The following is an 18,984-nucleotide window of genomic DNA, read 5'->3' as shown; positions in this document are numbered from 1 at the left end:
GTAGTTGGTATATATAATGGACACAACAGCGCCTGCTGCTGTGCGGTGTAGATGATGTCGAGCAAATAGTCTATATTTACAAGGCTGTATTTAGTAAAAACAGATCATGCAGACATATCTAACCATTGTAAAGTGCGTCTCAGAAAAAATGAAACTGGGATTCCCGCATCCCTTTCCTCAAAAGGCAAATTAATCATAATATTTCATGTAGCTCATCATGCGATTCAATTATTCTTCTACATGTTCATATGTGACGAACACTTCACGCATTTAATGAGCGAGACGACTTTGAATTTTTTATGTCAAAATCAGGTTGCATGCGCAAAAAAATTTGATGAGGTTGGTTAATTTGGTATGTGATACGACAACCGTGCTTATTGTTGGACGATTGGCTCATTAGCATTTCATTTATTCTTTGATAAGTTTCCCTCACTGATACCTGAAATGTGAGTGGATTCAGATTAACACGTACGTGAGTTTCTGTGCAAATCGTTTCTGTAACTATAGGCCTCAATTAATTTTCAATCTGCCATCCCTAAATAATTTGCGAAGGTTTTGGTTTCAAATTAAAGATGAGATCCCACTCATACCATCGAATTCAAAGTAAAAAAAAAACATGTTAAATAATCGTGAAATCTGTCTCTAAAAACGGGTTTCTTTTTTGTGGGACGCACGTACTGGATAATCATCAGGAAGTGAGTCGTTTCTGGCGGCCATGGTAAATACTGAACTCGCACGCGTACCATATTGCTCCTTATATTGCTGCAGGCGCGTACGCAAGGGGGGGTTCGGGGGTTCAAACCCCCCCCCCCCTTTTCGTTTCCTTTTTTTTTTTTTTTTTTTACTTGTCTCCCCAGAGGTCGGTCTGGTCAAGGAGTTATCGGGCAAGAGCCTGATAACCCCTTGGTCTGGTTACGGACAGTTCTCCTACCTAATAATGTATATGACAGCAATAATGAACAGAATCTCATGTTTCCGACGAAAAACACAGAAAAAATTTCCGCTCGCTTCGCTCGCTCCATTTTATTATATTTTTTATTTCCGCATGTCGCCGACATGATCACGGTATCGCCATTAACAAGGCCATACATGATTATCATGATGTATGCTTATGAATACAAGTGAACCAAGACAAGGACATACGTTTTCTTACAAAATATGTTTTACCAATATGAAAACCAAAATGACGGAAAACGCTAAAATGTCGGTTAGCTCGCTCCGCTCGCTCGTAATAATTTATGAAATTCCATAAGTATCTAGTCTCCTGTTCAAGGCCGTATTATGAGTGTTACGAATAGAAGGACATGTAGCATCGACTAATACTTGATTTACTAACAAACTATTGACAAGAAATGTATGTTTTGACGGGAAAACGCGAAAATTTCGGCTCGCTCACTCCGCTCGCTCGTAATCATTTATGAAATTTCTTAAGTTTCTAGTCTCTTGATCAAGGCCATATCATGAGACTTACGAGCAGAAGGACATGTATCATCAAATAATATGTAATCATTACCAACAAGCTATTGAGAAGAATTGTATGTTTTGACGGAAAAACGCAAACATTTCGGCTCGCTTGCTCCGCTCGCTCGTAATTATTCATGACATTTCTCAAGTTTCTAGTGTTCTGATCAAGGCCATATCCAGGCGCGTAGCCAGGGGGGGGCGATCGCCCCCCAAAAAACGTCCCCAAAAAGAAAAAAAGAAGGGAAAAAAGGAGAGGAGAAAAGGAAAAGGGAAGGAAGGAAAGGGAAGAAAGGTAGCTTTGTGTTTTTTCTATTTATTCTTTATTTTTTTCTCAAAAGAGAAACTCCTTCACTCTGCGCGCGGTTAAATGACAATATTAAAGTTCTCCATTGTTCCCCCACCTTTTCTCTAACCCTGTTTTTCCACCTCAGCTATGTGCTTCTTGCCAGTTAAAGTTAAAATTGTATACATTAGGGCATGAATTTGAGTAAGGTTAGGCCGAAGTAAATGTATGAAGTTATCTTTTTTTTTCAATTGATCGCGCAACTTCTGGTCTGGTCGGCTCCGAGCGGGTAAAATCTTTATATCAGTTTCTGCCGTCACCTCCATAAAGTCAGCTTCTCCCGCTTTTCAGCTCATTACTATAAACAACCATAATTTGGGGGCAAACTTCCTGTCATTTCCCTGTATACATTCATCTCCTGTCCTGTTTTGCGCCCTCAGTTTGAAATTTTGAATGACACTTAAGTTTCTTTATATTCAAAATGAAGCGCTTCAGGATAAGTCAAAAAAATTAATCATCCTTTATTATATAGATAGATAATTTCAATAAATCACAGAAGTTTCAACTTTATGCGCACTATTTTCCTTGTAATGAAGTTCAATAATCTTAGAAAATCAATTGAATTAGAGACGATTGGGTATTAGAGATCTACATTTGATGAAACGTCCGCCCTTTGAAATTTCAGAGTTTCATTGCTCATCGCGGGGAGGAATATCTTCCTCTACCAATCTTCTCCTCTGTTTTGCGAGTTAAAAATATGCACTGATGCTAAATTGTTTGTAATCAAATCTGATCTTTCCAAAGAAAGTTTCAATATATCTTTGAGAATACCCTTTTCTCGGGACCCTTTTTATGGCAAGAAAAATTGATAAATCACTTTAGCTTCCGCGCTTCGCGCGGAGTTATTATCATTTTAATTTCCTCCATTGTATACCTCTTTTGTGCGTTTACAATCACTTTTGAAAACAAGGTTCAAAATCGCAATATAGTCAACCGAATTGGAGGTACTAGAGACAAGAGAAACGGCTCCTTTTCATTTTAATTTATGAATTTATGAAGCAGGGAGGGGGGGAAACTCCCCCTCCCTGCACCCACCCCCTAGGGAGCGCGCTTCGCGTGCATTTACCGCCCCCTCCAAAATGAAATCCTGGCTACGCGGTTGGCCATATCATGAGTGCTACGATCCGAAGGACATGTAGCATCGACTATGATACCAACAAACTATTGACAAAAAGGTTATGTTTTCAACGCAAAAACGAGAACATTTCTGCTCGCTCGCGGGTCATGACCGCACTGTTACATACCCATCCCCACTTAAATGTTATTGTCTTATTTGCAGCGCTGAAAAAAAAAATCAGCTCGAACCCCCCCCCCTTTCAAAAATCCTGCGTACGCGCCTGTATTGCTGCATATGCAGGTAGATTGGTTTGTGACACTCAATTGTGTGACATCAATCTTAAAATATACATGGTTTGTTTGAAATAATTATCGTAGTCAAATAGCGACTAATCACTGGTAAAATGGGTTACAACGATCGAACGTAATAAAGTAGACGGTCGAATCTCAGTTGCACTCGAGATGCAGGTATGATAGAGGATAAGGAAATATATTTTACATTGAATGGGATTGAAGTCGATGGGGTGATCATAATTGTAAACAATTCCATTAAACTTTATTTTGTATAGGTATCCTGATTTACCCCTTGAATTAACGCCGTTGCTAGGGCTAGCTGCGGAGGGGCACGGCGCCAGTTTATTAGTGCCCCCATTAATCCAGACCTTTTACCCTCCATCACTCTTTAAAATCCCCCTTTTCCTGGTTTCTTTTTTTTTCTTTTTACTATAAAAAACACGAGGCTGTTATATCCCCTGGTCATGAAATATAATGAATTACATGATCATACGTGGAGGAATTTATGCCTATGGCCTTTGTTTTGCACCAACATACAAATTATGAGTATCGTGCATGAATGATTATGGATACTTATGTATGATAATGCATATTGTCAGACCTTGCTGTGATTATTATTATGTGTAGCATGCACTGCGCTTCATGATTTTTTTTCCCAGAGAGATGAGATGATTCATTAAATAGATCGTATATATGTATTTTGCAAACGGTTTTAAACGAATGAATAGGCCATCCCCCATCTGCCTGTTATTACCTCATAAATTTGAACATTGGTATGGTTAGATTTATTTTTCATGTTTTACTTCCTGTCAAATTGAATAACACAAATGAAAAAATGAAATTAAAGCATGTCATCCCACATCTCGCGGGAAAATATAGAAATAAGGCATGGCCAAATTGCAGGTAAATCTGTTCACCCGTCGGGGGCGGCTGATAATTTCTATGGTGTATCCATATCGCGTGCTTTGGCTGTTGCTTTGTCGGGTGTCTATGATGGACATGGTAGCAGCTATTGTGTGCGATCTGCATACTGCATGGTATGTGCATTGGATCCCGGTGGTTGGAGGGAGACAGTTGTATATGTCCGGGCGTTTGTTTCATTTAGAAACACATTTTGGTGCATCTAATTAGAAACGCGTTTTGGTGCATCTATTCTTTGCAAGCCTTAATGGCTTTTGCGGATGCACTTATTTCCATTGTTTTTTTTAGTTATATTTCGTTATACATGTACATTATTAGTATGCTGTGTATATTATAACAAACGATATGATGGAATGATCTGATTGGGTATGTATGACACTTTTGTAAAAAAAAATGTGCTGGGAATGAACTAGTGTTGTGTTGGGGTTGGTTCGTTTGCACTTTAACTTTCAACCAGACTTAAATGAGACAGAATGAAGCAGAATGTACAGTTCATACACATGTATACATTTATTAAAAAGGGCCTACTTGATGATGAAGATGATGATAACAAATAATACAGGAACATGAGTAAGTCTGATGGTGATTATACTCTCTAAACTCCAATCTCTAATCTATCTGTATGCTGGAACAATCTGTAAAGTAATCTGCAATCTGATTTGGGTTCAGAAGTGAACCTCTTTTATATTAGTCTGGTCTAGACTCTTTACAACCAAATAGGTGTCGGTCAATTAACCTTGGACAGCTTGACCATGGAGCTATTAATAGCTCTATATGGCTTGACCAATCTGTTCGTCATAACTTTACTCTGAATCGGGCCGGGAGTTGACCTTTTAGGGAGATCATGAAATGTAGTGAATAAGATAATAATAAAATGTGTGTGCGTCAGAAGTTTAGCTGGAAGGAGACTACTTTCTAATGTAAGTCGGAGCTGGTATACTTCATATAGAAGTATATTGATTAAGTATTGATTATGTGTTAATATTGAATATGTGAGATATGTCTTATCATCGCATAACAATACACTGATATAATATTAGCAACAGTAAAGGAAAGACTATCTCCCAAGCACAATCACATCATCTTCCTATCATACCCTTTTCCCAACAACTTCGCCGGTTAAAAATGATCAGCAGTGCGCTGCCTGCATATAACTGGCGCCAATCAGAATAATCAGCGCCACCTAAATCTAACTCGGCGCCGGTAAAGAAAAATCGGCGCTGCCTGAGTTCTTATCCGGCGCCGATCAAGGATAATCAGCTCCACCTATATCTAACTCGGGTCGGGTAAAAAATAATCAGCGCCACCTGGTTATAAATCGGCGCCAGTCAAGAATAATCGGCTCCTCCCGGTTCTTAATCGGCGCCAGTCGATTTTGACTTAAATGCCGCTGCCTGAATCTTACGTGACGTCAGTAAAAATAAATCGGCGCCGGTCAAGACAAATCGGCGCTGCCTTTGTCTCAATCGGCGCCGGTCAAGAATAAACAGCGTCCCCTGGTTCCCATAAATAAATGTTTGTATACGTTTTGAACTGATCGAAAAGTGCCTTTTAAGGACTGCTTGAATTTAGCCATGAAGACATTACATATTTCATCAAATAATGCGAGCGCGAAGCGCGAGCTGAATTTTTTTTACATTTCTACATAAAGAATGGAAAACTTTAATACAATATACTTAATTCGAATCTGTACTGATTCCCAATATTTTTCACACACAAATCCATTATTCTATAAACTAAAGACTCTAACAGTATTTGACATAAATACACTTCAAAGTTTACTACTTATGTTTAAGTACGTAAATAACATGCTCCCACCTATCTTCATTCCACAATTGTTATTCTCTGAATACATCTATTCATTCATACCCTACCCGTAACTCTTCAAATTTCCATTTATTCAACCCCAAACTGCTTATTGCGCAGAGATCCATAAGACACCATGGTCCAGATTTGTGGAACTCTCTACCATCAGAGTCTGTGAAACTATCTTCGTCTGTTCACTCATTTAAGGCAAACGTTAAATTTATGTTATTATAAGAATATTTGAAGTAAAATTTCTGTGTCGTATCCTTATTATCGTGAATTTATTCCTCCTTCGATTTAGTCATTACCATCATGACCACCATCATCTCCATGGCCTTCATCATCATCATAATCATCATCATAATCATCAACATCATCATCATATCACCGTCACCCTCAGCTTTATCATCTTCATCTTCATACTATAATATTGCATGAATTCATGTTTCGTAATTGAAAATATATGCCAAAATTGCTTTCTAAATGTATCGTGTAATAATTCAATTAGTATAAGTTTGGGATTGTCATTTTTTCAAGCAATTTGCTTATGATGGCAATCCTTCTGCAAATTGTGAATATCATATAGTTAATCATTTTTGTCTGGAATTATTCTTTAGTACTCTTTATTTATGATTCATGCCAAAAATGCTAACATATGTTTATTATGTTGTGAAAAATGTATTATACGATTGTTATGGATGCAGAAGAAAACAATAAATCAAGTCAAATCAAATCAATTGATGCGAGCGCGAAGTGCGAGCGGAAAAATTCTAGATTTAAGGCGCTGTCACACCTTGGCGTTTTAGACAGCGTATGCCCGACGTATCAAAATTTCTCTAAAACGTCGGCATACGCTGAACTTTGTTGTTTTTTTTTTCAACTCTGGGCGTATACTTAACGTATTCATAACGAGTTGGACGTACACATAACGTATTAGTAACTTATATCGAACGCTTCGTTAACTTATAAGTAACGTATTCCAACGAATGCTTAGCGTATTGCTGGCGTACACAACTTATGCCCTACGATAGCCTAACTTAAGGCGCTGTCACACCTTGGCGTTTTAGACAGCGTATGCCCGACGTATGAGGAATTTGGCGAATACGCTGGCGTACGTCGAATACGTTACGGGTAAGTTTTGCATACGTTAAGAGTACGCTAAAACACGCTGGTATACGTCGTCATACGGCGAGGTCGTCGAAAAATTTTGTGCAAGCACAAAATTTTTCGACGTATGCCAGCGTATGGCTCTACGTCCCGCATACGCGTGCCATAAGTTGTAGGCAAGTTACGCGATCGTTGATACACGTTGACACACGTTACTCGTAAGTTACTCATAAGTCGATGTACGTCGAGATAATGTCCAGCGTACCCTAAAACTTACTTCTAACCTATGAGTAACGTGCTTTGAACGTATGTGTAACTTAACTCCAACGTATATTGACGTATGAAGACGTGCTCCGGATGACCACAAAACTTACTGAACGTGTTTATAACTTACAGGTACCGTATAATGGCGTATTGACAACGTTTATAGGAATTGGTATACAAAGGTGGGATTCACAGGAGTTTTCTTCGGCATGGCGGTGGTGTTGATACGGTGATGTATCGTGCGGTTATGATTTGAATAGTCGAGGGCAGCCTTTTTATAGGCTATGACACGTGTTCGTCAGCGATACGCTGCCGTGCGCTATGCGTAAGTTAGGCTATCGTGGGGCATAAGTTGTGTACGCCAGCAATACGCTAAGCATTCGTTGGAAATAGTTAACGAAGCGTTCGATATAAGTTACTAATACGTTGTGTATACGTCCAACTCGTTATGAATACGCTAAGTATACGCCCAGAGTTAAAAAAAATCAAAGTTCAGCGTATGCTGACGTTTTAGAGAAATTTTGATACGTCGGGCATACGCTGTCTAAAACGCCAAGGTGTGACACCACCTTTACGCATAGCGCGCGGCAGCTGACGAACACGTGTCGTAGCCTAAAAAAATGCTGCCGCTCGACTAACGCGTGTCAACGTGTATCAACGATCGCGTAACTTGCCTACAACTTATGACCCGCGTATGCGGGACGTATGAGCCATACGCTGGCATACGTCGAAAAATTTTGTGCTTGCACAAAACTTTTCGACGACCTCGCCGTATGACGACGTATACCAGCGTGTTTTAGCGTACTCTCAACGTATGCAAAACTTACCCGTAACGTATTCGACGTACGCCAGCGTATTCGCCAAATTCCTCATACGTCGGGCATACGCTGTCTAAAACGCCAAGGTGTGACAGCGCCTTTAGATCTAGAACGGGACACTCTATTTTGTAATCATTAACAAGATAGCTATATAACTAAACAATTGATGCGAGCGGAAAAATTCTAGATTTTGACCTAGAACGGGACACTATTCATGTTTCCTAAATCATGAAAAAGATGAGTAAGAGGGGACCTTCCTACATTAATAATGCAAGCGCAAAGCGCGAGCAAAAAATGTTTGTATACGTTTTGAACTGATCGAAAAGTGCCTTTTAAGGACTGCTTGCATTTAGCCATGAAGACATTACATATTTCATCAATCAAATAACGCGAGCGCGAGCTGAAAACGTTTGACATTTCTACATAAAGCATGGAAAACTTTAATCAGTTTTTGTAATCATGAACAAGATAGCTATATAACTAAACAATTGATGCGAGCGCGAAGTGCAAGCGGAAAATTTTAGTTTCAGACCTAGAACGGGACACTCTATTCATGTTTCCTAAATCATGAAAAAGATGAGTATTTATTTATTTATTTCAATATATTTAACCAGGGTAGCCCACTCAGCAATAAACTGGTCTCCCGTGGGGCCCTGGAATACATGATAAAAACAAGTATAAAACATTCAAATACATGTAAAATATACACAGAAATATTCTAAATAACATGACTCATATCATAACAGAAAACATAGTAACAAACATACGACATCGTTAAAAGTATGATACTAATTAACAAAATTACACACGAAGCAGTACATATAGATAAAATAAAGTAGATAGACATAAAAAGTTGATTTCAAATTTAAGAGGCAATAATAAAACTTAGAATTTAAAAAGATGCACTTTAAGTTTCTGTTTAAAGATTGATAAAGATTTTGACTGTTTCAAATTAAATGGCAAGTTGTTCCAAAGTAAAATCGCTGAGTAAAATAAAGAGTGTTTAGAAATTTCGGTATGAGTTTTTGGGGTGATCAAATTATCTTTTGCTGCATATCTAGTATTAAAACAATGAGAATCACTTGCAAAAGTAAACACATTACGATAATATTCCGATGACAGACCGTTGATACATCTATACATAAAAATACACTTAAAATGGGTAACGCGGTCATTGAACGGGAGCCATTGGAGTTCACGAAACATTTCTTTGGAGGGGGTATAAAAATTACATTTCAGGATTAATCTAGCAGCTCTTTTTTGAAGCTTATACGATCTGTGTGCATATTGAAACGCAACCCCCAGATTTCACAGCAGTAATCAAGGTGTGATTGAACTAAACATAGGTATAGAGTCTTGAGGGTATTTTGGTCAACATAAGGCCTCACCCTTCTTAGCATACCTAAGCTGGCATACACCTTTTTACATACATTGTCAACTTGGTATGACAACGATAGGTGTTGATCAATGATGACTCCAAGACATTTGATCTTTGTACATCGTTCTATGACATCTCCATTAAATTTGATTATTACATTTTCCATAGAAAAATTAGATAGCTTCTGTTTGCGGTGTCCCTATTAACATGAACTTTGTTTTATCCGTGTTAAGTTTGAGTTTATTTACGTTTAACCATTCTTTTAAGTAATTCATATCATCTTGAAGCTTATTTTGAATATCTTGTGCAGACGTACTGTGAACGAATAATGTGGTGTCGTCTGCGTACATGGTAATACTACAATGTTTCAAGGCATGAACCAAATCATCGATGTATATTAAGAAAAGGAGCGGCCACGGACGGACCCTTGCGGTACTCCTAGCGAAACAAATTGCTCATCCGAGGGAGTGCCTCGTACAGCTACCCTTTGGGTTCTATCATTGAGATAAGAATTAAACCACGTAACCACTTTATCTGAACATCCAATACGATGTAATTTGACCAACATAACCTGATATACCTGTAGACATAAGAAAAAGTGATCCTTGTTGGGTATGGATAGCCCTACCAGCCCCCCTCCTCACTTGTAACCCACCCCTAAGTACCCCTTATGTAATAAACAAAGCACGTGTACCCCTTCAGTAACCCCATTCATATTTACATGCTGTTTAAACCCAATGTTATACCCAAATGCACTTTATTCTGATTCAAAACATTGTGTTCTTCAGTCAGTCGCTGATGATCCCTCGGGTGAAACAGTCTCTATACGATCGACCAGCCTTAGTAAAGCATCCAACCAATAAATTATTTCTACTCAGCTCCTACACAGTCGAGCACTATTAGATATTGCAGTATATCACTACTTACTTGCATGGGCGGAAATCCTGCAGGGGGAACAGGGGGACGTGTCCCCCTACTACAAATAGTAGGGGGGACACAATATCAAATGTCTCCCTTCTATTTTGGGTCTTTGGTGATGCTAAGAAATATATCACTAAATGGGAATAAAACGTGCGTTTTCGGACGAGATGACCTTTTTTGCTTGTCAAATTAACCTTTTGGGAGAGATTTCCGCCCCTACTTACTTGCTTACCTATATGTGTATGTATATGTATATATATATATATATATGTATATATGTACATATATATGCATATATATAAATATACATATATATGCAAATCTATATATATATATATGTACAAATCTATATATATATGTGTGTGAGTTCGTTTGTTTTGTGTGATCGAGCGTCTTTGAAAAGTTGATTCATGAATTTGCCCCCGCCCCCAATCTGAAAAAAAAAACGATCGACGCCCCTGTGTATATATAGTGAGAAGAAAAATGTGTCTCAATTAATATACAAAAGTATTGGCCTCATCGCAATAAAAGGGTTAGTAAACGAGATATTGAAATCGCACATAACATGCATATTTGTGTTACTTTTTGCTTGTTTCTTTCTTTAATAAGTTTTTCAATCTCTCCCTATATATATCTTAGAAAAATTATATGTTTGAATTGATTGACTAGGGTATTGGGGACAGATTTCCGCCCATCCACATTTGCTATATTGTACTGCCTTAAATTACTTCGTTGCATGGTCCGCAACTGTGTTATGCGACCGCTATAAGCCAGTTCGTAGTTCCTTTCTGCGCATGATCAAAAGATTCTACGCATGATCAGAAGGTCATTTGTACTAAAGTGACATGGTGCTTTAAAATCTAATGAGATAAGCACCAACTTTGATGTCTTGATTATTCATATGTTCTTTTGAATTGTCGTTTTCATTTACATCCACAAAAATCAACAATGTTTCCACGAACGACTGGTATTTCACAGTTTGTCAAGTACATTGTGCAACATGCTAAGATATGCATTCAAAGTAGGAATGCAATAAATACCTTCATTAAGTGTTCATTGGTGCGCTATTCTAGTCACCTGGTCTATTCAATTTCTTCATCCTGCTATGTAAGGCAAGCTTACGTAATATCTTGCTTTGAAATCTGCCTATCATGATGAAAGAAATGAAAGGTCATTTGACCAAAATTGCCCATGAAGTAACTACGAACTGGTCTATTTGATTTTGCCGCACTCGCCAGGCATGTGCTCCTGCCCTCCTTGTTTGTACTCACTGATGAGCTTCGCCCTACAGTGGTCTGGCGAAATCATAAAAAAATCCTGATGCGACCGGGAAACTGTCCCCCTCCCCCCCCCCCCCCCCCATCCCCGACCCCTGATACGCCCGTGTACAGTACGTACGCTCCACTGCATTCAGCTCGCTGGTTACGATTATGGGCGTGTACGTTGTTTCGCTTCGCTTCACCAATCATCACCTGAGGTATAAATAGGGCGTGGTCACCAGGGCGCATGGAGTTTGTTGACGAACTTGACGTATCGGTAGTATTGATCATCTCTGGCTAGTTTCATCATGAATTTGATACATTTCCAAGATTATTATATTTTTATCCTGACTTTATTGTGTTGTTGGTCTTTACAGACTGCTTATTCCAAATTCGATCGCGATTGGTTGAAAAACCTTCACTCAACGTCGCAGGATGCAGGAAAAAACGTAACCACCATTCATCAACCCCGAGCGGCGATCAATACTGGTCATGCGCCGAAACATCCCGGTGGTAAAGTCATAAATAGCGACAACATTTTCCGGGCGATTTGGAATCTGGCCAACAATTGCGGAGACCGTTTCGGTATAGAATTGCCATTGTCGGATTACGGGATTGAATTTAACAGTAATCACAGATGTACTGGTGGAAATGTGATCAATTTGTTCCATAAAAATCAGATGGGACTGTTTCCACGTTATGTATATGAACCTGGGCCTGGCAATAAAACACAACTAATTCCATTGAATGGAGGATTACCACAGGTCAGTGACAGTGTTGATTGTTGTACTCCCGTCTCCTGGGGTTGTTTGTACCTTTTTTTACTTTTAAAGTTATGGAATTATGGAAATTAATTAATTAGACTAAAGCTCTCGGAATTTCCCCAATGTTTTTTTTTCATATGTATAAGCTAGTTATATTAATTGTATATTAGTACTTCTACATTGAAGTATAATGGTTAATACCCCTTTCCACGTGCCACTATCGGCTCGCTATGGCCAGGGGAATTGCCCAAGAGCCAAAAATTACTGCTCATATCATGGCATGAACTCGACCAAAAGCTTCAGTCTCTGTATGTGTTCCACTGAACTTTGTTGGCTCCACTCAGCTCACCAATAGGCCTACATAATAAAATGTTAGAAATTGCAAAATAAGTCGATCCCTAGACAGAAATAACCGTCGTTTCTGGGGATTTATTCAATTTCTGACAGTTTACTATCATCCCCATAGTAGAGCCAACGTAGTTCAGCGGAACAACCAAAATACAGAGACTGAAGCTTTTGGTCCAGTCGATCCCCAAATATGATTTGATTCCTGTCTAGACATGAACATGATGAACAGGCAGTAGTGTAATAAAGCAAAAAAAATAGGTTGGCAGGTATAGGTTTGACATATCGGGAAAATGTATTGAAAAAAAGTTGCGAGCGAGCAAAAACTTTCCACGAAAATCCAATTTTGTGACAGATTTTTACTTAAAATTGAGAAAATGATATATTTCACCCTTCTCTTTTTTTTCAGGGGGGGGGGGGGGAATGGACTTGTACGTGACAGTACGTCACTGAACAGGATTTTTTCATGATTGTGTGTGAGTGAGCAATGGAGCGAAGCTCTATGCACAGTAGGGTGATTGAAAAAAAAGAGATGGCACACATGGCAAAAAGCTGCTTAACATAAGTTCCGTGCGAGCGAGATGAGCGAGAAATAAATCATCCTTTTTTCAGAATCTATTTTTGATAACGTTTTAAAGAGCTCTACTCTCAAAGAGAATCAGGCAGAAATAAAAAAAAGTCGGTGGATTCCATTCATGCCTCAGATCCAACTGGCAAACATTCAATTGGAAAAGGAGAAAATCAACCTTGAAAAGGAAAGAATTAAAAAAAACCTTAAAGGAAATAATCAATAAAAACCTTGAAAAGGAAAGAATAAGAGAAAACATTGAAATGGAGAGAATAAGATTAGAGTACCACTACAGTTAAAGTTGAAAAAATGGAGTAAGCTCATGCAAACACTAATAGCTTTACTATTTTTGGAATACTTTATAATATATGCAACGGATATTCAATTCAATTCATCTTTATTTCACAAGCCGATTAAGAAGGCTCTTTTTAAAAACAACATACATACAGTATAAACAGTTCAAAGATAAAAATGTAACATTGAAAAGTAGCTCATCGCAAGATATATAAATGTTCCATAAGGCATTGTGGTAAAATACAATACATGTTAACTAATTATTACGGTGAAAACGAAAAAATAAAAGGACGTGTTCAGAAAATAAAGGCTTGCGAGGCACACCTAAAATGCCTAGAGGTCTGCAGGCAATGTAGCCTGAATAGGAAAAATTAGCTATAAATAAAAGAAGAGAACACAGAGTTGGAGCAGGAAGCTTGCAAAAAAAAGAAGAAGAAAGGGGGGGGGGTACAAGACAAGAGAAGAGACAAGAGAAGGGGGTAGATGTGGAAGGAAATAAAAGGGAAGGTGAAAGATAGACGAGAAGTGAAAAAAATATCCTTAAAGATGAAATAACTAAGAATTGTTCGTACAATTATACTGATATACATGTATGACAGCATAAATGAAATATGTTGTAAAATATCAGGGGCAATAGGCGAAATCAGTAGAGTATGCAAATTGTACCAAATCATATTCTTTTAAAACTGTATTTTTCTATGATCTTTCCTCAACTTATTTATTGCAACTTTGTATGGGGAAATTGTGCAAAATATCTTTTAAAATGAATTTTTGTTCTTCAAAAGCGTGCAATACGGATCATTACAACTCTAAGCCCTCCACTTACTCAAATCCTTTGTTTAAAGAAAAGAAATTATTGAATATGGATCCATCATGACAGACAGAATGCTACGTTCAAGTAAAAAGTCATTAGTTCAGGGGGGTGTTTCATCAATATTTTCCTCCGACAAGTTGTCAGATCTAACAACTTTCCTGGATTCTGATTGGCTGAGAGGCACTGTCACTAAAGTAACTGTTGGATAAAATGGGATTTGTCGGATAAAACGTCCGACAGTCCGACAAGTCCATTCATGAAACGCTCCCCAGGTCCCACATACTGTGACAAAGTCATATGGGGAAAGATCATTTTCTGACAAAATTTGCAGCTGCTATTTTATGGAATAATCTGCCAGAATATCTTAGAAATATGCACCATACGAAAAGTTTAGAAATAGCTTAAAAACACATTTATTCACCATTTTGTAAACAATTAATGTAAGAACCCTGTGCTCTCCTCTTCATCTCCACTCATTTTGTAAAAAGCGCTTAGAGACATGCAACTTTGCTCATGTATTTTGCACTATACAAAAACGTTTCATTATTATTTTTATCATATTTACAAATTTTCTACATCATGTACATGTATTTCCATAACTCCTTGCCAAATAATTTAGATAATTGTTTTAAGAATATGGTATACGACAGAATAACTTGTTCATGTTTGTACCAAATTACAATTTTTCCTGATCAGCCGTTAAATATTCACGACCGAGTATGTGGAATAGCCTTCGAGCAGTCTGAAATCTTGCCAAAGTGTATTGACTCTGAAAGGAAAATTCAGAAATTTTGAAATGTCTTGAGGCCTATTGTTAATCCTACCACTTTCTCTTCTTTACTGTATGTACCCATTTTGTATTTGTGTTTGAATGTATTTTTGAATTTTTTTAATGTGTTTTTATGCTATTTTACCTGTAATTTTATCAGATTGTGGAAAATAAATTTAACAATAAGGTAAAAGATTGCAGTTGCAGCATTGAACAATTATTCCATAATTTTCATGAGAAAGCTGACAAAATTCGAGGTTAATTTTCATCCTATTAATCACAGATATACACGTCGAACTGGTATCCATAAATTTATCTTTATGAACAACAATTATGAACACAAAAAAGCAGGTGGGATAGTGTATTAAAATTGCTTGGAAAAATACCCAACATTTCATGAAATTCTTTGTATATTCTGCTTATTTTTGAGCAATTTTTTTCTTCTAGAGCCATTTGGCATATATTTTTTATGTAGGCCTATATATACACTTGTGTGGTAATGTTATTTGATATTACATGTAGGTTCGAACTCATGTTGATCGTCTTTACAACTGGCATTTATCTTTCAGTGTCAAATACCGGATAAGTGATAACCACAAATACAAGAAGACAGGTGAAATGTTGTGGGCCTAATCTAAATGTTTTCTTTTTAATACTGATACAATGTATGTATTTTAATTGTGAACATCCTAAATCCATATGATATGTATGTCTTTTTAAACATTTTTCTGCATGTATCTTCCCAGCTAGCAAACATAACCAAACATCTCGAGAAGGCTACAAAGGACATTATGAGGACCATTCGAGATCCAAAGTTTAATGGTGTTGCCGTCATTGACTGGGAAGCTTGGCGTCCCCAATGGAAAGAGAACTTTGACATGATGCGCATCTATCAGGAAAAGTCGATCGCGCATGTGAAAGAGCTGCATCCTGAATGGGACACTGCCATGGTTGAGTCCGTTGCTATGCTAGAGTGGGAAGAAGGTGCCAAGCTTTTCATGGAAAGCACTCTGAAATTGGCAAAGACACTGCGACCAAACACCACCTGGGGTTTCTATATATACCCTCTCTGTCTACTCCATGGAGATACAGCCAATATGAGTTGCACAGCTGAATCAATGACGTATAACAACAACATCATGTGGCTTTTCAACGAGAGAACAGCACTTTATCCATCAATTTATCTCAGACCTTTCCATTTCTATCAGAAGTTGTATGTTAGAAGTAAGTTGCAGGAGGCTTTGAGGGTCAGGCAGAGGTCCGACGATCCTCAAGGAGTTATCATGAGCTACACAAGATTCAACTACTCGCACATAGGTCTCTTCTATAGTCTGGTAAGAACAGTTAATTTATTTAAAAAAATGAAATTTATATTTCACAATTATAGTGTTAACATTTAAAGAGTCATTTATGTCACTTGCAAGCAGACTAGTGATATTTTAATGAACTCATTTCAATGATTTTAAATGCATATATATCACTTTATTCAAGCAGTAGGATTCAGGTATTAAAAAATAATATAATAATGTAATTGACACAATAATGATGATGATGAATGACAGTTATAATAATAATAGAGAATATAATTTAAAATGGTAATTGTAAGTTGAGTTGTGAACAAGGAAAAGAAGAATGAGAAAAAGAATAGAAATATCAATACCTGTAGTACTGGTATGTACAATAAAGTAATATGTTTTGGGATTTACATGTAATATTAACCCCCAAATTAGCCGGTATATGAATTTCATGAGTTGAATTGACTAATCATAATATCACCCACAATTCACTTTCAGGAAGATTTGAACAACACCATCCTGCAGTCCGCCGAGTTCGGCACTAATGGCATCATATTCTGGGGTGAAACTCTGGATGTCTCGACTGCAGAGGAGTGTTCACAGCTGCGGAGCTACATCATCAATGCCTTGGGTCCTACGGTGATGATGTCACGGAAGGGGGCGGAGTCTTGCAGCAAGAGGATATGCAGTGGAAACGGAAGATGTGTCGGGGACATACTAACATGTAGGAGTGCTGGTAGACCAAGGGACCCGATGAAAGCGGGTGTAGATCAAGATCACGGAGAGAATACCTGCTCTTGTAGGTGTTTCAGGGGTTGGAAAGGTTATACTTGCAGTGTACGTATGTAAAAACTATTTGACGTGATAGGCAGGTATCTATTTCCTTCAGCAAGTAATTCATTGACACTGTGTTGCACTCAAACCTGGTACTGTAGGTCTTTCATAAAGCTGTTCCTAAATTATGAGCGTCTTCACAAACGACTGGTGATCCATTCTGAGGCGCTAAATTATAATCAATGAAAACGTGGTGGATATCATTTACCAGAAGAAAGGATCTCCTGTCGTTCGTAAAGGCACTTGTATAGTTGCTCTGACTTATGAACAGCTTTATGAAATACCCACGTGGTGTTGAGATTGGATTCAATTCCCTTTAGCTCATGCAGCTAGTTACAACAGAGAAAGAAGTTTTTAAGCAGGGATAATCTCTGCTGATTTGCCGCTCCATGGCCCCTCTCATTCCCGGCGTTTATTTACTCCGCTCTTGCCCACCTGTTACCAAGATCCCAACTCCTGCTTCCCCAGAAATATCTCCAGACTCCTCAGTGAGGGAAGGAATATTGCAGGATCACATTTAAGATAACGATGATGTACAGGATGTGTCCATAAGTGTAATGAGGTCAAACAACCAAGACCCACACCTTGAAATTGAGAAGAGAACGCACACTTTTCTTATTGATTTATAATGTTTGTAAGTGATGTAGCTTCACTATGGAGATGTACTGAATGCTGGTTATCATTCAAAAGACTTATACGAACCTGTGTTGTTTTTCATATGAGGAATTATCTGTACATTTATTCCTATTGCCGAGCACAGAAATTTAGGGAAAAGGGGCAATATAATGATTATCAAGCTTTGGTCAAATACTTAAAACTTGGTCAATTTTGAATGAGCCAATTCTTCATGAATTTCTCAAATTTTATTGGTGTATAGATAAGCTTACAACTGACTGTTGCATTACTGAAGGAAATGAATACAGGTACATAAAAGGGTGTAATGTATAAGAATTATTATTGATTGTGAAGCTTAAACCAAAGTAATGCGAAACAACAGTATTTTCATGAAGTGGAGACTTAGGTTATTTACTATGCACAGCACAAAGTATATATTACTATATATTTTATGCACAAAGAATATATTTATACTTACTATGCACACAGAAAATATTTATAGATACATTTATATATTTATCAAAGGGTACTTTTAAAAATGTGTATCGTATTCTAATATATCACAGCATACATTACTAGGACAGTATTTGAACTGATGATTCAAAGCACTGTTTGAAGACATTTAAATTTGTGAGATATTTCTTATTTTTTGAGCAAGCGCCATGAGCACCTAGCTGAGGCGGAAACTGGAGTTGTACTAGAACCCATCATCACATATCTTGTCTTTTGAAGTGAAAGGTGAACTGCAGGTTATACAGTATTTATACATTAATAACACTATTAGACATGTTAGATAATTGCTATATATTTATATTTGTTTCCGGTAAACAGTGGTGCACAATTTTAGAGAAGCTTGGTAAACATTGAAACTTCTACCATGGTATCATATTGCAAAGTTACAATATTGTAGTAGAGTGTAAAACATTCTACTTTCTTGTGATAAGATTTGAATGGCATTTTATGTGTAAACAAGTTAATAATTCATTTGGGGTAATAATTCCCCACTACCTGTGATCTATTGAAAACAAAAAAAAAGAATGATTTCGGAAGAACAC

General features: G+C 37.6%; 1 protein-coding gene across 1 annotated transcript; it reads left to right on the top strand.

The window, feature by feature from the left end:
* The first annotated feature begins 11,820 nt into the window (after positions 1 to 11,820).
* LOC121414446 (hyaluronidase-like) lies at positions 11,821 to 17,949 on the top strand. Its single transcript, XM_041607625.1, has 3 exons — positions 11,821 to 12,395; positions 15,932 to 16,519; positions 16,979 to 17,949. The coding sequence occupies exons 1-3, from the start codon at positions 11,940 to 11,942 to the stop codon at positions 17,327 to 17,329; spliced, it is 1,395 nt and encodes a 464-aa protein (XP_041463559.1). The 5' UTR covers positions 11,821 to 11,939; the 3' UTR covers positions 17,330 to 17,949.
* Positions 17,950 to 18,984: the final 1,035 nt, after the last annotated feature.

Source organism: Lytechinus variegatus, chromosome 4 (genome assembly GCF_018143015.1).
Source record: "Lytechinus variegatus isolate NC3 chromosome 4, Lvar_3.0, whole genome shotgun sequence".
In the NCBI taxonomy this organism is placed as follows: Eukaryota; Metazoa; Echinodermata; class Echinoidea; order Temnopleuroida; family Toxopneustidae; genus Lytechinus; species Lytechinus variegatus.
The sequence above is the reverse complement of the archived record's forward strand: the minus strand, read 5'-3'. Positions and strand labels throughout refer to the sequence as shown.